The sequence below is a fragment of the Rhea americana genome, unplaced genomic scaffold (genome assembly GCF_003343005.1).
Source record: "Rhea americana isolate MKP2758 unplaced genomic scaffold, rheAme1 scaffold_8, whole genome shotgun sequence".
Lineage (NCBI taxonomy): Eukaryota > Metazoa > Chordata > Aves > Rheiformes > Rheidae > Rhea > Rhea americana.
The window spans coordinates 771,921-793,694 of NW_028186978.1; the positions used below are offsets into that span (position 1 = coordinate 771,921).

Sequence of the window (21,774 nt, forward strand, 5' to 3'; positions counted from 1 at the left end):
GAAATAATACTAGTTTTATTATACCAGCTGTGCTGGACATTCCTCATTCTACATAACTAATTTTCACGCAAGTAGCATTATTAGAAGACGTGGAGGATTTTRCTTGTAATGTCAGAATAAGGTGTTATATGCAAAATAATTAAGATACTTAAAAGTTATCAATGAAGACACTGAGATCAGAAAAATAAGTTCTTTTCTCATTCTTAATGAACAGTTTCACCTGAATAACTGGTGTCGTTGGGAACTACTGACCCAATTAAATACAGTATTAAATTAATATCTAAATAAGACTAAGTAACAATGATCTCCCCATTCCTGTGGGAAATGAGTGACCTAAAGAACAAAAAAGTGCAAGATGCACCCATTGAAAACAGACAATTCCTTTCAGAGGCTTAGAAGCCTATGCTGATACAAGTATTTCAGGTTCTTCTGAACACGTGCTCTAAGTTGTTTTGAATAATTTAATACATACATAGACACACTGAATAAAATTCACAAAATACAATATATGAAAAATAAAATACATCTGTATAGCTGATAACAATTATCTATGAAGACGAGACAATAGTTCCAGTTAATACATTATTCTTTATTAATTTATAACTGTAACAATTTTAGTGCAAAATAGACAAAATATAAAAATTTWAAAAATTTCTTTCACATCATTTAATATGTTGCTTACATATTAAAGATGCTTGTAATTTTAGCTGGTGATCACAGTTTATTTAATGTGCAGCAAGTAGCACGTTACTAATTGTCAATGCAAGAATGCACAACAGTATACGTTTACCATTTCTAGTCCTCTGYGTAACACCAACCCATAGATATTTTATCAATCTGAATGGCACAATTATCAGAAAAAAATAGAACAATGATCTGCTACACAATTATCTGTATAAATGGACTTTAACAGTTTATCACAACATTCCATGTTAGTTGTGCCCTACTTCATAGYCCAAATTTGCTCTTCTCCTCTGCTAAGTATATCGTCTATTTTAAAGATTAGTTGTCACTGCACTTACCTAAYGTGTGTGTCATAATGTAAAGACCTGTGTCACCTCTCTAACAGCTTGAGCTCAACTGTGTGAAGGATTCCAGATTTTGTTCTGATCTTTTAAAAAGAAAATTTGAAAAATATCTCCAGATATGATTTGGAAATATGAACATAAAATCCTGTAGAATTAATTTTATARTATTTGAAGGATTTCAATACTTTTAAAAAATATCGTTTTTTCTTTCATTTTCATTTAATATTGGGAAAATACTTTAAAATTCATTTTCACAAAAGCATTAAAGAAAAGCAGATGAGTAATTCTATTACATGTCAAAAACGTTTATAAATAATGAGTCTATTCTTTAAGAAAAATCTACAGTAAACAACATGTATTCACGAAATACATTGGCATTCTTCATGGTATTTAAAAGTAATGATATGTAAACAGAAACACTTGTTAAAAACACAAATACACAGGAAACCAGTATCAGTATACACATATGTTGGCTCAGCAATTTTTAAGATAAATAAGCATGTTCTCCAATGTTCACATTGTAGAGGTTCATACTGTAAGATGAACCTCTGTAACCATATAAGATAAGCAATGGAAATAAAACAGTAAAATGAAAGCAAGAAGCTGTCCTATCAAGGACTTGTTTCCTTCTTGTAATTATTACATTAGGTTTGCAAAATAGCTTAGCCAGTCTTGATTAAAAAAAAAGAAAAAGAAAAAARRAAAAAAAACACAATTCAAAACAGTGAGCAAAACTCTAGTCAACCCAGATAACTGGAAAAGTAGAATTTTGCAAAGCTGATTATTTCAAAGGTTTTCACAAATTTTAAAAATAACAACTGATCTGAAGAAAACTCAGAGGTAGAATACATGTCAGCCTTCATAATTTTCAAAAATAAGTCCTTGTAACAAGGTAATGCTTCTATTGCTTAAGTATTGGTTATTCCTTGAAGCTCACATTTCTGGTGGAGAAAGAAAAAGTTTCAAAATAAAGCCATCTGCATATAATTCTTTTTACTAATTAAAATTAGAACAAGAAGTTATAATTAGATCTAATCTCTTCATGTTCTCATGTTAGCCAAAACCATAATACATATCATTCTTAATTAATTGCTCAAGTGAARAGAAAATTTCTGGAGAAGATTAAATCAAACTACAGAACAGTGTAATTACACAGTACCTTTACTGTGGCAAGCTCCCAAGAAGGAATAAATAAGTAATGTCAATAAGAAAGATGGTGATGGTAATATAGAGATCATTCTAATGTAAAAATTGATTAATAGGTTGAGAAGGCAATATAGTAAAARTTAATCTGTATGTGAATGCAGTTGTTAAAAAGCACTTTCTTTAAAAATATACACTTCATGAAAACATGAATTCCCTGATAATATATGGCATAGARTTGTCATTGTTAAAAGGGAATAAATAAACTTAAGAATAAAAATGGTACACCCTACAATATTCCTCAGATAAAGCAACTGGACTATTTATATTGCTTTTGGACAAAAGGCAATATATTTTGACTCGCTGTAAACTATGGAAGAATACAGACAATTCTCTAATTATGCTACTTATTCTCAAAAACATATCATCTAATAGCCTGTCAAGAATGAGACAAAAAGCAATCTGCCAATTACTGTGCAAAATATTGGTCTGCAGGACAAGAGGATATGTCCAACAGCTTGGCAGCAGAGCAAAAGTYGTAAGTGCTATATCATACCCCACTATTCATATCTCATCTGCTACAGCTTTCCTTTTTAACTCTCTGGCCATAAACTCTCAGAAAGAAAAAAAGAAAAAAATTGCCTAGAAATGTGGATCATATGCCAGTCCAAAAAAGCAAGCCTGAGGACAAGCCATATGTATTTACCAATATGAAAAAAGTCTGAACTCTCACCAGTCTTGAATTGTCTCTGGAGTTTAGCAATTAACTAGTTAGGTTTGTGAGCACACATCGCAATTTCCTGAAACAATCACTGTTTATCTCTCTCCATCTTTTAACTCCTTACTGAGATGTATGATATAGTATGGAAGAGGCAAGATGTAAAGTTAATAATCAGGCCTCTAACACCAAACAGACATTATCTAAAACACAAATGATTTCTAAAAGTAGAAAAATGACACTGAAAATGAACAGATGAGAAGCTGATTATGATTTACTTTTGGCAGACTTTGAAGACCATAACTTTAGATATTAATAATCTTCAAGTGCAAATAGGAAAAAATASATTCTGATTATTCTTAGACACTTCTTTGGAGACAGCTTCATCTAATGTGTCAGGATCAAATGTATTTTAGTTAAACTTTCTCCTGCAGAGTGTCTTTCCTTCACTGATGTAATTGAGAGAATTTTGTGGTTCACCTCCTAACATGAATCATTTGTTGGTTGGACTTAAGTAACAAAAAGAATAAATTGACAATATATGTTYGGACATAACTACTGACAATAATAAGTCAAACTGGGTTTGAAAACTGTCAGCTGATGCAAAACCATTAAAAAAAAGGAATCCGAGTGTCATACAGTCTTTAGAGARCACTCTGCAGCTAACATTACTAGTCAATATTTTACTGTATCAGACTCAACAAAATAAAGAACTTAACATCTCCTAAAATGTTTAAGGATTTAGTATAATTTAAAAAGTAAATATTTACAAACAGTTTAAATTCAACTCATATTGAAACAATTAATCTGATAAAAATCAAATTACTTACTTTTCAGGTACTGCTCGATCAGCTGTCCTTATGGCGGCACGCTCTGGAGAATGTGAAGGAGACCTTAGTGTTGWACTGAGAGGAGGCGAAGCGCGTAACGATGATGTAGAGAGGCCATGTCGACGCATCTCCTGAATTGCACGCTCTCTATCAACAGATAATAGTTTCAGTCACATAACAACTTTGGTACTACAGCATATTAGAGGAAGAAAAATTAACTTTTTCCCATGTTTTTTTCTTAGTGATACTTGCAACGCTTTACAAAGAGCCTTGCTTTCTTACAACATTACTCAATTTTCTTCTTGTTTTCATGGGAAAGAGAAAAAAAAAATTAAGTGATAATAAATTCACAAACTTTAGGAGGGAATTCAGAAAGTGTGTAACTGAGCAGTTTTCAACTTGAGAATGTTAGATTTTTGCATGACACTGGAAACACAAATTTCCATAAACTTTCCCAGTATTTTAAAAAAAATCAACAGTATCAAAGATGAAAAAGAAGTCACCTTACTATGAAATAAACAGCCCCTTACCGTTCAAATCGTTCAGTTGTTAGCTGTCTTTTCAAAACATCATAGTCTGTCTGCAGCTGTGCTACTTTACTTCGAAGAATAGAAACCTCTCTGTTATGACTGTTTCTACCAAAAAAAAAAAAGTAAAAAAAGTTTTATTTGAACACTGTCAGCTAGGAGCTTAGACGAATTAGTGCAAACAAGAACGAAAAGAGATATTTAACAAGTTGCTTCACATAGCCCAAAACAGAAACAAATCTGAAGCAGTGAGAACAGAGTAAATAYAACAGTATGTTTCTGGAAGCAACTGAAGTCAGAAAGGAGTGAGAAGCTGGAAAGCCTCTCACTATGTTCTTACTATAGTACATGATATTCTTTTTCGGACAAAATTAAACATAGATATCTTTTATAATAACACAYGAAAAATGATTGTTTATTGATTTACTAGCCTCGGTTGTAATATGAGAAGGTCCTTAGGTGTACATTTAAGAAGAAGAAAAACGGTAATAGCTATCCACAAAATCACAGAAGTAACAGATACAGTTTCAGTAAAAAGTATATCAAGCAGGCTACAACTGTGTGGCTAGAAATAAGCATAACTGAATCAAATTTAAGTAGAACTGGTATAAAGCAAACTCAGACCAGCTATCTCTTGATTGGGCCTAATCAGTTCAATCGCAAGAATTAGAAAGAAAAGTAGCTTTGTCAATCTTAAACAACAATTAAATGTACTTCTCAGTTAATCATCAGTTTAGATAGCTCAGTGTTTGTTCACAAAAYGCCATAAACTCTATTAGAAAGCAAGCAAAATCATTAATTTAAGTGTAAAGTTAGGTGTCTAAATCAGAATTTGGACAACCAGATTATTCCATATAGCCTTCAAAGCCAAGACGATGGAGAGTGCTCAAAAGTCACTTCTGGAGGATGCAAAGTTTGTGGCTAAAGCCCTGGACCCGAATTCCAGAGAACGGATTCCATTCTTAGCTCAGTCATGGACTTTCCATTTGGCACCCGCTGGTCTGAATCCAGGGAAATACAAGCTACTCAAATGATTTGATCCCCTCAAAAATGCAGATTTTTCCTGTGTTCCCTACTCATCAGCAGAATTCCTAGAATGATCTCTTGCTCCAGTGTGTTGTGAACAGGTGCAGAAGAGAAGAGGTTTCAGCTTTCGATGGCATCTTATTCTAAGTCCTTCAGAGACTGGCATATTCTTTCAGGATGGAGGTAAGAATTCAGTACCCAAYATCATTATTGTAAAATAAAGAAAGAAAGCAAACAGTACTGTAAGTTCTGAGGTTATTACGTGTAAATGACACTAAAACAAAATCAAAATCATGAAGTCAATCAATTACTCAAAAATTAGAAAAGATTAAGACTAATTTAGTTTGGAACCTTCATGCAAAGTCATGATATAATAAGATTATATGATCACATTTTTCCCACAGGACCTCTACTTCTTTCACAGTAGATACAGATAGCTCTTTACAAGTAGCTTAACTATTTAATACATTGTTTATTTAATATTTAATCACTGCAGAGTCTCAGATCTCATTTACTGCCTTATCACCCAAATAGAAACCCAAGCTTACAACTACTCACTCCTTTGTAAGCTTCACAGAACTAAAAATTATAGCACTGAAGAGCTTCTCAAGCAAAACTTCATTTTGAGAATCTAAAGTTTTGAGAATCTAAAGCTGTAACAACTCTATTTTATAAATAGAGAGRGCAAGCGCAGGCACAGTAAGGCCAAAATTGTAAATAACATTCAATATTGACAGAAAATTTTCATCCACTGTCAACTGAATTCTTTTATTTCACAAGATACAAGCATAATCACCATGGACTTCAGCCACAGCTGTGAGCATTTAAAGTTTCTGTTCTTTAGTCTCCAAGTACTACAGACTCAATAAGGCATATACAAATAGTTCCCCCATCTGAACATCTGCCTAGAAATATACAGAACATCTGGRGTAAAGACAGTTGAACAACTCAGCGCAATAGACTAGCCACTCTTCCTCCAAGAGGACATTTTCCCTCTTCCTGCAATATTCTACTCTATCAAAAACAAAACTACTGACATTTCCAACAAACAAGAAAGAGTCCTATAATGTCTTTAGAAGAAACTTTGTGAAGAAATCACTATGAAGTAATTTAAATAGCTGTATAATGTTTGTACACAGGAAAGTCAGATTAACATTAAAKGAAAACCTAATTCATTCATTAATCCTTTCTTTCTTTTGATTTTTGTAGCTTTTTCATTGTTTGTTTAGTAGTCAGGACATTCCAATAGTTAATGTTCTTTGTACATGATTTAGAGTTTTCTTCTTCAAGTAAACAAAATGCAGTGATTCTAAGATACAGAACCATGAGTTGCTTTTTGTGACTGATAGCACTGTCATGTACAGATTTAGTATAGGAATGCTATAGTCTGTATTTTATAAGGGAGCACGATCTGTCCTTTTAGCTTCCATATGTTTCCTTTCTGCCCCACCTCAGTACTTATTAACTGATTGTATCTGTTCTTCCTTTCTTGAAATTCTGGTTTGACTTTACTCTTCACCACCTTCTACATTCARCTGCTACTGCTCCTTCTTGCTATTTAATGCAAAGATACCACTATAATAACTGGAAAATTAATCACTGGGAGAATAAAAGGTATTTACATAACTTGATATCTATAACCAAAACTTCATTTTTCCTCMTCCAAATCATATGGAAAATGTATTAAATCCCTCACATCTCTGGTACATGAATTTCATACGAATAACATGTTATCCTTTAACTTCATTCTTCCAAACAGGTTATAACCTTACCCCTTTCCTCTTCAGAAGTGTTCAGAAAAACAAATAAACAAATTCAGGCAGATGCACAGCACAAGAAGTTGCGGTTAGTTTACTGAGATTACAAATAAAGGCAGTTATAAGTGCTGGCCACATGTACTGTAGGTATCAGTTTCAATTCTACATTTAAAGAAACAATAAATATATCACTTTTTCCTTCACAGTTCATATTAATAGAAGCAAATATAGTTTTGTTTTTTCAAAGAGTTGTGACTTTACTATTTAATATGCAAGTGATTCATATTGTAATCAAAGTAAGGWCATCAGGCATCTTCACTGTACATATGCCAAAATAATTCAGGTAAGATTCAGATTCTGTTTCCTTTGAGATGCTTGATGATTCCAAGCTGCTCTAAAGGAGTKAGGACTTCAGAATACTCTCCAATAAAAAAAAATAATTAAAAAAAAAAAATTAAAATCTAGTTCATAATTAAGAAAATTTGAGCTGCCTTAACAGTTAAGCTCACAGATGCCAGTTYTTCAAAGACAAATAAAAATGTGACATTTTGGCTAAAAAGCAGAGCTGAAATCCATTGCTTCCTGAAGCTAAGAAGAAAATCAGAACCTGTGAAGGAGTCATGTACTTTAAGGAGTTATATATTGTGACGCAAAGTTTAAAAATTCAAATCATACTGGAATGCATACATACATCTACAGGCACACTCAACTAAGCAATTTTATAAATTATTATGCCTTGTCTAGCTCTGTAGTAGAAATAAAGTTCAGTAATGCCAGCAACAGATCAGCTACCTGTTAGGCTTAAGGAAAGGATTTTAGTGACTCCCCTGAAAAGACAGGAGAATAAATCAGACATGTAAACTTCATGAAAAACATCATCTCATGTGTGGGATGTGGGAAAGATTCTGATGTGAAAATGAGTAACGACTAGCACAGAAAGAACTAAATTGAAGAAAACAATCTGGAGTCATACTAGGAACAACTTCAGAGAGAAATAATGTACTTATTCTCAAGACTGTGAAAGCAAGCTCAGCAGAGTGTACCACCATGGAAACAGTAGGTTTCCTTTAGAATACTGCTAGCACTAAACTGATGTCTGCTGCAATTAGTTGGGATCTTTCAGATCTCTTTTGTTATTCACAAGAGAAACTTAAAAGTAAACAATGTCATGATAGGCCAAAAGGCATGGCTGCTAAAATCCACTCAACCAAGATTTGACTATAAGTTTCCTCATAACTCATATAAAACAAACAACCGTTGAAACTTACAGTTTGCTCTCGGCGAGTGTTAGCTTGTCTTTCAGTAGCTGAATTTCTGAATCTTTCTCATGAGATGTTAAATGGTTCTGAAATTCTTTATCTCTACTAGTAGCCAGCAATGTTTCAAGGTTCTGAATTGTAAGTCTCTCACTGGATAACTGCTTTTTCAGCAACTCTGCCTCTGACTTTACATCTTCTAACTCGGCTAGAACCTAAGGCAGAAATTTATATTCATTATTAATACACTGGTTTACAAATACAAACAYACGGAGTTCTCTTTCCTGAAGTCTTGTTACAAAAACTGAAATGATTCAAAGTTTCATAAAATGAAAACTGAAATAGAGCTCAAAAAACATACTAAGCCCTAAAACTACTTTAAATTACATTTAGTTATATAATAGACACATCTGTCAAGTATTTTACCAGAACTGGGATCATTCAATGCTAGAAATACTTGAGTAAGGAACTRGAACATTAACCAGCTTTTCATAACAGCAGGCTATTTTCCTCATCCAATTTATGAATATAAACATTCAGTTCTCTGAGGATGAGACTTGCTGYCCCCACATTTTTGAATACAGTAACAGAAAGATCAAGTCACCAAGTATAGACACAACTTCATTTAATAATCAGTGGCACAGAAAAAAGCTCATGTATTAAGGAAATGTAATACTGTTTTTATTTCATTTAAATAATTATTTTATAGAATCATAAAAGAGTTGGGCTTGGAAGGGANAGCAGGATTAGCTAAAGCAGGTTGCTCTGGACTGAGTCCAGTTGTGTTTTGAATATCTTGAAGGATGGAGACTCCACAACCTCTCTGGGCAACCTGTTCCAGTGTTCAACTACCCCCACAATTAAGTGTTTTCTTGTATTCAGGTGGAACTTCCTGTGTTTCAGTTTGTGTCCATTGCCTCTTGCCTTGTCACTGAGCACCACTGAGAAGAGTCTGGCCCCATCCTMTTGACACACRGCCATCAGGTATTTATATACATTGATAAATCCTTCCTGAGCTTTTTCTTCTCCAAGTTAAACAGTCTCAGCTCTCTCAGCCTCTGCTCATGTCAGAGATGCTACAGCCCATTAATCTTTGTGGTCCAAACGTTTCAAAATATATTATGCATTTCAGGTAAATCTAAAATTTCATTTCAATTGAAAAAAATCATTAGGAAAAAGTCTTTAATAAGAGATTCACTATTCATCTTTTATAAAAGAAAAGCTTAAAATTCGAAAAATTGTGGTAAAGTACATAAAAACACATAAATATAGCTAGCCTTTCTAGTTAGCAAATCTATTGGCTGCCACGTGTTGTAATGATAATGAATCAAATTCCCTTTTTCTGTACAAAAAATATAGTATAACGTGTCTTGATTAAAAGCAAAATATGACATTCTACTATAATACATTAAATTTGCCTCTGTTACTTACCCTTTCATAATCCATGCTTTTGGATGTCAACTGCCGGGATAAAAGGTCTTTACTAGACTCAAGTTTCACACACAATTCTCTCACAGAAGTCAGGTCAGCCACCACAGAAGACTTTTCCTGATTTTCACGTTTAAGGTCCTCTTCCAGTTTCGACATATTTTTTGTAATGGAGGAGATCTGAGATTCATATGTTTGATGTGCAACAATATGCTGAACAAAGACAAACATATTAAATGCGACAATTCTCTGTTGAGTAACACTTTTCTTTGTACTTTCTTTTCCCTGCATGGTAAACTGAACTTTAGATTATACTAATTGCCTTCCCTCTCCCTAAATCACAGCTAAGAACAACTATTAAGATAATGAAGAATTACACAGGCATCACACAAGAGTGGAAAGAGGCTGTATTGCAGCATTGAAGAGGAATTAGAAGCTTAAAAAAACAAAAATACAATTTATTCTTTACTCAGCTTATAATATCAAGTCCATTACTTTTTTTTTGATAATTAAAAGATAGACAAAATATGGCAAGTCTGCAACTACTGTACTCTAAAACCTTCTTGACCTCCATAACATTACTGCTTCTAAAATATAAACCTAATTATTTTCTATAATACTGGCCTAGGTTCTGCATAATGGAATTCTTGAGGGATAATGGATTTCTGGATTTAGACTACCACTAGATTCAGACTACTGTTAGATTTTATCTACCTTTATTCTAGTCACCAATCCTTCAAATTTTTTATTCAAAAGCTTCAAAAATATTTCATAACTAAATTTTCAAAATACTCTTAAAGCTGTATGAAAATATTTTTAAGCAAATAAACAGAAGTTTCCTACAGAATCTTTAAAGAGAAAATGTGTCTAACCAGAATCAGTTCAAATTCAAAATCTGAAGTGTCCACAACTGAAACATTCAGGTGTAGGAATCAATTTCAATTAAAGCATTAAAAGAAAGAAATTGAGTTAATTAAAAACAACTTGAATGTAATTCACTTTYCTTGACATAATTAGACTACATTAATTATTACCTCTTGAATCTCTTTTTCTAGAAGTTCCACTCTCTCTCGAAGATGTCTCCGGTCTGTATCTACAGAAAGGAGTTCGAGCCGTATTGAGCTGCTTTCTCCTTCAGCTTGGTGAGCCTTGATTTCCCAGTCTTCAGCTTGTGTATGGAGCATTCGGAACTTTTCCAACAAATCTTGATTTTCTTTTTCCTAGATGAAACAGTAAATCACTCTATAATGATCAACATACTTTCAAGTCACTTGACTTTCTTAATGCTTATTCCTCATATTTATAACATTTTTTCCACAAGAAAGTAGAAACTTTCTCCATTTTCCTAACCTTATTTGCTGGCAATTAGTAAAGYGCATCATCCCTTTTGCAGGTCCAAATTGCAAATAGATCAATGACGGCATTCAGTTTTATTAAATGGAAATACTGACAAGCAGTTACAAGGCTTTTCTTTTGGATCTCTCTGCATTGCCAAGTATCACATTACTGAGATGTACTGATCATGGCGCTTTTCCTTCCAAAAAAAACCAGCAGGACTCTGCCTTTAACAGTCTTTATATACTTCACTCTTACTAAYGTTTATATTAGAACAGTGCCTGAAAGATTGATAATCTATTTGGGCATATACAYAAACAGACTATCATAAAAATACAGAAATGCAAACTTAAACTGCTGACAAGTTAAACAGTGATAGAACAAATGTTGCTTGTGAATTTTAATTCTGTCCTACTGGAAGCGCATATTATAAGGAAGTGCTTTATTTTTCCTCTGTATTTAGTTCCCTTCCCCTCTTCATGYAGTGTATAGCAGGCTGAACATGCTGCTAGTATGAATCAGGTTTATCTGGTGAGAAAGGCTATTGTTTGCAAAAKTCCTTCTCTATTTCCTACAGAGCTTGGAAGGTAGGGACAGAATGAGGTAAGGGCAACTAGGAAAAGAGAAATTCATAATTAAATAACCAAACACTGCAGAAATAGTGCAATGCAGAACCACTGGAGAAAAGAAAATCTTTGCCTCTACAGACAAAAATCATGTGTAATACCAGACAAAACCCTGAAACCAATCATTCATAATTGGCCATTGAGTGTATATTCTACAGCTTCTTGGTACTTGACTTGAATAACTGCACTGCCATTACCAAAGTTATGAGTGCCCACATCTGTAGCTGTACTGCTTTGGACATATGACTTGCAACATAWTTATAAATATTCTTCAAAACTAAGCTCCAAGTGGTTTAAATTGGGGATCTAAAGCTAATAAGTACTACTGACCTAAATCKCTATGTTTCAATAAATATTTGTAAGAAGTAGTTGAATTTATATGCATTCCTCTAGCACATGTAAGCTAAATCTGATCAAAATTCATTCTTTCTTATYCAAAGTCACATAATACATTTACCAGTTCATGTTGACTTGAACATAAATTATATTTAGACCACTCTAACGCAGGCTTCCTGATTCCAAGTATCAGGATAAAATACATTAGCAAACCAATTTTGTCAGTACAGGAAATATTTTTAACTTTCATCGTTCATAGAGAAAACACTAAAAAAAAAAAAAAAAATCTTTTCCATAGCAGAACCACACCTAAGTTTTCTCTTTACCAAAAGTGACAAATAGTAAAAGCAATCACTTAAGCTTGCTTGTTGTCTATAATGACAAAAAAGTATTAGATATTTTACTAGTTGTCTTGTAAAAAAAGACCCCAAACTCAAAAAGAAAAACAATATTTCAATCTTGGTTTCTCTACTGTTACGGCCAACTTAAGTATCATCAGTGAAGTTGATATGTGCTAAAATTTACCAAAGCTTCAGATCTAAGATGTTTTTTAATGAATCCAGTAGTAGTTTAAAATTACTGCGGTTAGAAAGAAAAAAAAAGAGAGAGAAAAAAGATAGTGGGGCAGGGGAGAGCTCCAAACCCTACAATTCTTAATTTGTTTCTTGTATTCTAAAATTTAAATTCTGAAATTTTATACTCTCAACTTAAAGCATTTACTGAAAACAATGAACACCTACAGATWATATCTTTACCTTTGAGGCTATCAAGCTTTCAAATCTGGAAACTTCAGTTATATAATTATGAACTCTAGTCTTCATCTCTTCTTTTTCACGTATTGCATCTTCCAGTTCAGTACTGACAGCCTGAAAAGATTGCATAAAAGCAAAACAGTGCATTAGGGTAAAGCAATCTGAGTATTATTGCATTAGACTAAATCAAAGTAGTTGTATATTCCATAGATTTTATTCTCTTCTACTTTTAAGTAATTTAGTCAAATTCATTTTGGGTTTCTATAGTTCAGATATATTCCTTATTGCATTAGGTAGACAAAGAGTTTTCCAGYCAACAATAATCACAGTAAATGATGAATGTTATACCAGTTTTTAAAACATGCAGGTCCTCTGGTGACACACATCATTGCCCTCTGGAAGATTTAACACATGCATGTTCAGAAGCTGGGATTTTTTTTTTTTTAGTCTTGCTTTAAGATTCACCTATCCTCAAGCAAGGGAATGTTGTTTTGTGTTYGCTAAATAGTCAGCTTAGTAACAAGAGAATATTTATTCCAAAGCAGAATTGCAATAAGATGCTACAAAAATAAAAGTAACCAAAGGCATTATTAAGACCATATTTAAACATCAAAATTGCTCTTTGGAATCTAGTGGAGATGCAACAGACACCTCTGGCTCTGTCACAGGTTCAGCTCTCATATTCCTCTGTGCCCTCCGGACCYGACAGTCAAAAAGGCAAGAATCTTCTATTCTATGCCCAGGTAAAATGCCCCAGTTTTCACTGCATTAAGAAAACATGCTTTCTTGAGTAGYTGACACCACATGATGGTATCAAGTGTGGGGGAAATATAGGCTATTGCTGTATTGCTTTCCCCTCTTTTGATGGTATGTCAACATTCACMAACAGCACCATTTCTGTGGTATGCCTTATTTAGCATTTGTTTAATGCAGGCTGCTTGACTCTGTGGTAACACAGCAAAACACCAGGTAAATTTTAGTCATCATATTATGAAAGTATTTAATACTTCATTTTATTAGATACCTGTGAATGGCATCCATAATTTCAATAATACACCTGTATATCTATGTATTGAATCATGTGTTTTACAAAATCTGTTTAGAGTCACCATCACTTACAACTCCTTGCCATATTGTACATACCATCCTCARCTGAGCTGACTGAGGGGAATGAAAACAAATGGTTAAACTAATAAGACCCTGATATCTTTAGAGCTGACACTTACAACAAATTCAAAGTAACATTTGCATCTGGTATAAAAATTGTACAAAGCACTTGAACCTCTTGRCAAGTTGTAACAGTTGCATTTGTTATACAAACTCAATGGACAGTAATGAGCTGCAAAAAAAATGTGGGCTAGCTCTTCWAACCATATTAATATCCTCTCTAACCAACTTTTTCTAATATTTATAACTTACCTTATAAATACTGGTCATCTTTATTATATATTGTTCATATGCACATTCTGTTGTAAGTGGATATCCACCTCACGCATTTGGAGCTAGGAGACTTTTGGTTRGCAGTAATCAAGTAGTGCACAAAACCATCTCACTACTACTCAAACTTTATATGAAGAATTAACAAGACTGCACACAATTCTGACTTTCTCAGCCACGGATTTCAAGGCCCAGAGAAGTCCAAGTAAGAAGAGATAGAATAATGCTGATTAGAAAATGTGGATATGGGCATGCATTATACACACCGTCTAAACTTTTAATAGAATAGGCCTTACACTCCAGTGGCTATTTTTGCGAGTGACCAACTCAGGRGAACTTCTCAAGATGATGGCTACAGGAAAAATAACAATGTTTGAAGTTTAGTTCATTGGACTTCAACTGTTTCTACCTTACAGAATTTTTATTTCACCTACACCATCACCTTGAGACAGTTTATCTTTCAATAAAATATAAATTACACGGCTCATTCTAAAGCCCAATGATATCCTAGGGAAATAGGTAATTCTTCAAAGCACTAAAGATTTTTTTTCCAATTTTTATTCTATTGCTGACATAAGTTTAAGCTGTGCCCTTCTAGCATACACGTCGAAAGGAAATGTGTTTAGTCATTGAATGCTGAGAGAGATTGTGCATCTTCCAGCTGGAAGGATGTTGATGAATACACATGGGTCAAGTCTCAGAGCCACTAGGCAATCATAAACAAACTACTTCCTACTTACCTAAGAAATCAGAACATAAAAACATTTTGGCCTGAAGCTGCTGACCAGCTAGCTGCTAACAATGAGGTACACTGATTGTAAAGCACTAGATAGCTAAGAAAAAAATGAAGTAGACAAACATAAAACTCTTCATACTTGGGTCCTTTTTTGACCTGAACATAATCTCCAAACAAACAAACAAAAATCCAAAGCAAAGAACCTCACCCAAAAAAGCTGCAATATACTGCCAAACTCTGAGATACCACCTCACCATGACTATCTTACCAAACCAAGACATCCTAATAAGGACATTTCTCYAGGAAAATAGATAGCACTTTGAATTGACCATCTAAAAACCCAATACAATCTTAACACATTGGAAAGAGAACCCCTCCTATTTCCCATGGTCTGTACATTCTTATCCATTTCTGAAACCATGAAACAAATTCAGACTATTCAAGAGTATCGCACCTTAAAAAAAAAAATAAAAGTTTTCTTCAATTCTGTTTCCTAGTATTTAAGCTCTCTCATCTCTCCTTCCTGCAAATTAACCTCTCCCAATTCATCAGTGAAAGCAAAATTCTTGCAGAGCAACACTTATTAATAGACACTGACCTTGCCAGACCAGGAGGTAAAAAGCCTGTCAACACATCTTTAGAGTCACTTTTACTAAGGCTTACAGAATGAAAACATTAGCATGTTTTGGAATGTACAGTTTAATCTCAGTGTTGCACCCCTCATCTGACACATCAGTTGTTCCACAGAACGAGACAGATAAAATGCAAGAATGACTATGCACCAGAATACATTCAAAGGTATCAACAATCTTTTTCTCTCCTCTTTATTTATGAGGCACTAATGACCTGTCATCTGCTCTTCTGCTTTCTTGCCATCGATATACTCCCTGTTCCACAGGTATTAACTACCAGTTTCTATGAATTAACTACCAGTTTCTATGAATTAACTACCAGTTTCTATGAATTAACTACCAACTAGCAAGTGATATAACTAATTAATATAAACTTTATTACAGTACAGTTGCATCTTTCACTAAATTTGTTTAGCTTGCTTTTATTTTATTTTTTTAATCTGAGGAAAGGAGACAAAACTGAAAGGTTTATTTCTTCTCCACTGTACCAACTAGACTAAAAGTACTAACAGTAATTGCTTTTACCATTTCTACTCAGTTATTAATACCTCAGCGTTCAACAAATACTGATAATTACATATATCAAGTCAAAACCCAGGGTGTAGCAACTTTGATTTACAACCAAATGTAGGCAAGCAATGCATAATACTTCAATACCACGTAGCACACTCATACCTGGTTTTCTCTCGTCATTGTAGCTAAGTCATCCTGTAATCGTCTGTTTTCTTTCAGAGCTATTTCCTTTACTCGTCCTGTTTCTGCAAGCTCTATGTGGGATGCATCAAGCTGGCGATGTAGACTAGCTATCTCGCGGTCTCTGTTGCTCAGCATGTCCTTCAGCTGGCTATCAAGCAGGGGATTTTGAAAATTTTATTTAAAACGTTCCTCCTCATACTATACCACATACYGTTGAAAATTATCAGATATGAGTTCTGAGTATATAAAAAATTTAGAAAAAGATGCTAAACTTCATGCTCTGTAAAAGCCGACAAACAGGTTATCATCATTACACAGGCCTTGAGTTAATAAAGTAGGAAAATAAAATAAGGTTTTAAAGTTTCAACATATTCAAACAAATAGAGTTCATCTTCAACTTTGAAGATGTATCTGGCATGAAAAAAATTACACAGTTATTATGCAGTTATGGTAATTACAGATTTTTTGTTTGTCTGCGTTTAGTAGTGGTTACAGTTTGTTAGCGACTGCATATCAATACGATGAAGGAAGCAGACAGATCCATCCTCATATAGCTTACACTTGTAAGGCAACAATCAAGAGTAAAGAAGATAATAAACAAAAAAAATGCAAATATTTATGAAAATTCATGAATATTTCTATTACTCTTGCCACAGATACTTCATGCATCAAAGTACAAAAAAATCAGTTAAACTGGTCTTCAGATGTTTAACTGTTTTCTTTTGAGAAGTCACAGGTGTAGAAGTGGTGTTTGAAAACTGGCAAGAAAGGATCAGATAAAACTCACTAGAAAACTAAAAAGCAAGAATTTAAAAGCAGACAATAAAGCAGAATATTTTGATTAAGAGAATGCTGGTAATTTAAGCAGGAAGAATTAGCTTCCCAATAATTAGAGATCAGTTCTGAATCTGAATCTAATAGTATCTAGTGCAGTACTTAGAATGCTACAAAGCCATTTTTTTTTTTTAACTGAGAATTAAGATTGTTCCTAATTAGGAAAAACAAAAATAGAAAGCAATCGTTAATGCCTGCCTTAACAACTTAGCAGCCTACCATGTAATTGTAAGGAAAGTGTCTTCAAAAGTCCACATATACCTTTTTCAATAGCATACACTCCTTTACCTGACTAATAATTACACCAAAAATAACTAAGCACCAAAATAATTAAAACATCAAAGTATTTAAAAAAGCCATCTACTATAGCTTTAAGAACACCAAAGATATTCATTAGAGAAAAAAAATTACACRAGAAAGTGTTTTAATCTTTTCTTACTCTGTCGAGGACTCCAACTCCGACAGAGTTAGCCTCAAATGAGTAATTGTTTTTTCCTATGGAAATAAAAGCAAAAATTGTATTAGGTAATATTATATTGCAACATACTAGGATACTTAATCATAGAATGGTAATGTTGGAAGGGACCTCTGGAGGTCATCTAGTCCAACCCTCAGCATAGCCCATACAGGGATTGAACCCRCAACCTTGAGCACCACGCTCTAACCAGCTGAGCTATACCTGCCCCCTAAAAGCTAAAGACCTTTAAATTTAAGCCTTTATTTTAACTCTTCAACAATCAGAAATTGCATCAAGTAATTGTACAYTCAAACTTCCAAGGTTCCTTCTTTTATTGACAAATGGATTGTCTTGCTGTTAAAAAGAGAGGGCAATCAGCTACAGACCTTGTCACCTCAAGTTAGAGCCTTATTTTGACATACCTCAAGATATACCTCCAAGAGCAAAACGYAAATAATACTCCTCTATTTCTTAGAGTGTTGAAGGACTACACCAACAATCATAATTAAAATTCTGTTGAGTTGACAAACGAYCCTTAGTATTGTCCAGATCCAAATATATATGCCCAGAGCTCTGTGCAGTCTTTTGTCATCAAGGTAAAATACTTGCCTAAAATGTAACTGCACTCCATACGGAGTATAAAGTAGTATTTTTACTGCACATACCTTGTTAGCTAAGTTGTCATCTAAGCATGCAATTCTTTCTGTTTTTTCATCTACAGTTTCTTGAAGACTGTCCTTTTCCTTATCCAAAACAGTAATAGTACTTCTAAGCACATTGACTGTCTCATCCTGGGATGTGTTTCTCTGGTTTAACCTATCTACAAATAAAAGAAAAAGTATTCTTGATTTTAAAAAAGCAAGTATGAGGAAAAAAAAAAAAAAAAAGAAAAAGAAAGTTACCTATTTTCTCCTCTAGCTTTACAATTTCTTCTTGAGCTAACTGCAGTTCATCCTTTTTGAGAGATAATCGGTGCTGTAAATCTTCAACAGACCTCTGGAGTTGTTCATTTAAGAGCCTGGGAAAACAATATAGAGTTGAAAAAAAATTGAGAACTTTGTCAGGGTCATCAATTCGAGGCTCTTGAGCTACGTGAAGTGCTGAAACAGTTCTAGTGTAACCTCATGATGGGGTGGGTTGTACCATACTGACCAGCAGCATGGCGGGGGGGGGGAGAAAACTTTCAGGGACTGCTGAAGCCAATACCACTAGGTTGCCATGGCCCCAACAGCAAGTCCACCTCAACACCATTGTAAAGGAATCTAACAAAAGATTTCAGCTTTATCAATGAAGTCATGATTTTACTAATAAATACACTTACTTTCTGAAGACTTTTCAGGGAACGTAGTTATTGGCACAGGATTCCTCACACTTTTTCAATGTTACAATTTACAGAAAAAAGAAATTGCTCCTTTTTAGAAAAACTGTCATGTATTTTTGTGCAAATACTGAAAACTTTCCACAGATAAGCAGYTGTACTAAGAAATAAACAGCATAAAAAAAAAAGTTATGTGGGTACTTCGGCACCCACATGATGAAAAAAAATAACATGGGAGCCATTTTTATTGCCATTTGCATTTGGCAATAAACCTTCTTTCTGCAACGGGGAGCCTTAAATGAACTCCAAGGCATGCCTCTGAGCATCAGTTYTTAATTATCTACCCCTGCTATTGTACCATTATACAGTACAGTAATATATAATATAGTACTGTTCTGCAGTCTTTTCTTGTGTCCCCCAGATCCTGGCTTGCAAAACATGTCTAAGTTCTTATCTACAACATTACCTGTCCAGTAATGATCTTACATCTCAGGCTCTCCTTTCCACCTAAACTAGACCTCAGATTTCCAAATTTTTGTTCAGATTTTTTCAGTAATCTATTTCCACTTTCTCTAAGGCCTCTTTTTATCTCAACATGTTTAGATACTTGATGGGAATTGTTTCCTGAAACAACTTTAATACAGGCCAGCCTATTAAATAGCCCTTCACAAGCCCTTTACTTGACCCTCCACTTTTGATCAAGTTGGCAAAACTCCATTGACCCCTATGGATCATAAGATGTCAGCTCTCCAAACTGTAATATGTTTGTAATAACAATAGCATACGAAAAAGATGGACACAGGAAAAATGGTTCAAGTCAGATGCCCTAAGAGAATGGCTCTCCATGAACCAACCATTCAACTGTCAAAACTTCAATGCCTAACGCTTGGCATAAATTCTTCAGTATTACTGAAATTTCTGTAAATCTGGCACAGTTTGGTCCTAGTGAGGCAGCTTGTACAGGCATCTGCCTTTGTTTTAAGAAATGACATTTGGAAATCCTTTAAGAAATTTCTATTCTGCTACATTTGAAAGCAGAGAACATGGTTTTTGAGGAAGCAATTCTAGGAGGAGAAAGTTTTCACTCCCAATTAAAAGAAAAAGTTTTCTGTGTATCTGCTTACCAAATAAGCCCAGGAGCCTGCTGTGAAGCCACCATAGCACTTTTCTTACTCACATTTACATGTCCTTAAGACAAAAATATTTTGAAGATATTTTGAAAGTATTTTACTGTTTCCCAAGCTATATAGATTTAGAACAAACAAAATTATGCTAGCATCTGCGAAAGATCACATTTTGTGCTAAACTTACTGAAGTGAGCAAAGCTCAGCTTTAAATTGAGAAGAATCATCTGATGTCTGGGCAAGTTTACTAGATTTCATTTTTAATTCATTTTCCAATGAATTTATTCTTTCTTTCAGGACAGAGATTGTTGTCTTCAGTTCACATCTTTCCATCTCAAACTGCAATTGAAAAAAGACCATTTATTGTTGTAGACACCTTCTACAACTTAGCTTTTATATAAATTTAAGTCGAAAACAGCTAACAAAACTAATTGTTTGAAAAGTCTATCCTATTCTAGAAGTAATAAAAACTTCCTTGATATAAATGCACTTACCCCTTGAATATTATTTTCCAGTTCTGAAATATCATGCTGCATCTTTGATTTTTCCAGGTTAGCTGCTTCTTGCTGAATCTGAGATAGAGGTATAGGATTACATGCAATAAGATATACATTTTTAGATTCAAGTACGATTTAAGAAAACAATGCTCTGTACTCTTAGATGAACAATCCAATGTAAAGTTACTTCTATAAAACAACAGAGTGTAGGCTGAAAATACCTGAAGGTCAGTATAACATTGTTCTAYATGAGTTAATCTTTTACAGGATTTTTAGGTGAAAAAGATACATTTATATTTGGTCCCAATTTAAATAATATCTGTGAGGTGTTGGAGAAAAATTAGAGCTACAGGGTAACAGGAAAGGTAGCAAGAAAAATTAGAGCTACAGGGCAATAGGAAATTTAGCAAGAACTTAGTAATGTTCTAAGTCATTTAAAATTAATTTAAGGAATTAACATTGTATTTGTGCAAATACAACCTTGGAAATATGAAACGTAAGACATACTACAAACTTAACTGGTTATTCTCCAAGCCTATGAAGTCTTGTTTGAGATGATTTGTCTGGTGTCACTTCAGTGCACAACTGCAGTGAAATTATTAAGCAAACTCTCAAATTTCCTAAAGACCTGAGCTTGATGGTTTTTGTACAATACTCTTTTCAAATATGAGTGACAACTTTACTTCAGTTTCCTTTTCTTCCAAGAGTATCAAAACAAGGTCCTTCCAACCCTTGCTACTGCTCTTCTTTTTTTTTTTAAGAGAAGACATAAAGCTAAAAACCAGTGCTTTTAGCATTTTTAAATCTAGACAGGAGCTATTAAGGCCAGTATTTCTTTATCTCAGAGCTTACCACTTACTTTACTGCAGAGTTAAAAGACACTTTTTTTTTCCCCCCACTGTTTCTATGCATACATTGTTTACTCCCTGTGGTAACAGAGAAAAGGTTTCCTTTCATTATAGGATAATGAGGCTTTAAAACAAGTACGCTAAGACTACAAGAAATGAAGTCCACTTTAAAATGAGGTAACACCTTGCTCAAAAAGTGGTTAAATATTGCATTTGACAGTTTTGCTCCCTGTACATATTCCAAAATATAATCATTTATTTAATTTTTAAATAATATACATTTTTTGCAACTATCCACTTTCTAAAACRTACACAGAGCACTGAAACTAAAAAGGGCCCACTACCTCTGGTTGAATTTGCATGGTTGGCCTGAGGAAAAGCTTTTTAGTCGCAAGTGAGCATTTCTGACATGGATATGAACTAAATAACACAT

The 21,774-nt window shown here is 33.9% G+C and overlaps 1 protein-coding gene across 4 annotated transcripts in view; it reads right to left on the bottom strand.

Moving 5' to 3' along the window:
- Nucleotides 1–568: 568 nt before the first annotated feature.
- The window catches only part of CEP135 (centrosomal protein 135), a 40,079-nt gene continuing 18,873 nt past the window's right edge, over nt 569–21,774 (bottom strand). The window contains exons 14-26 of one of the 4 annotated variants that reach the window (XM_085322714.1): nt 20,491–20,568; nt 20,184–20,335; nt 18,457–18,572; nt 18,220–18,374; nt 17,537–17,592; nt 16,243–16,411; nt 12,766–12,876; nt 10,748–10,933; nt 9,717–9,926; nt 8,298–8,500; nt 4,250–4,354; nt 3,720–3,866; nt 569–1,111 (exon numbers count right to left, since the gene is read on the bottom strand). In XM_085322714.1, the coding sequence (XP_085178840.1) occupies nt 1,063–1,111; nt 3,720–3,866; nt 4,250–4,354; nt 8,298–8,500; nt 9,717–9,926; nt 10,748–10,933; nt 12,766–12,876; nt 16,243–16,411; nt 17,537–17,592; nt 18,220–18,374; nt 18,457–18,572; nt 20,184–20,335; nt 20,491–20,568 (1,737 nt within the window). In that variant the 3' untranslated portion in view covers nt 569–1,062. Of the gene's footprint in view, nt 1,970–3,719; nt 3,867–4,249; nt 4,355–4,582; nt 5,442–8,297; nt 8,501–9,716; nt 9,927–10,747; nt 10,934–12,765; nt 12,877–16,242; nt 16,412–17,536; nt 17,593–18,219; nt 18,398–18,456; nt 18,573–20,183; nt 20,336–20,490; nt 20,569–21,774 lie in introns of those variants that run through there. The other 3 variants (XM_085322715.1, XM_085322716.1, XM_085322717.1) reach the window with 3 other exon arrangements.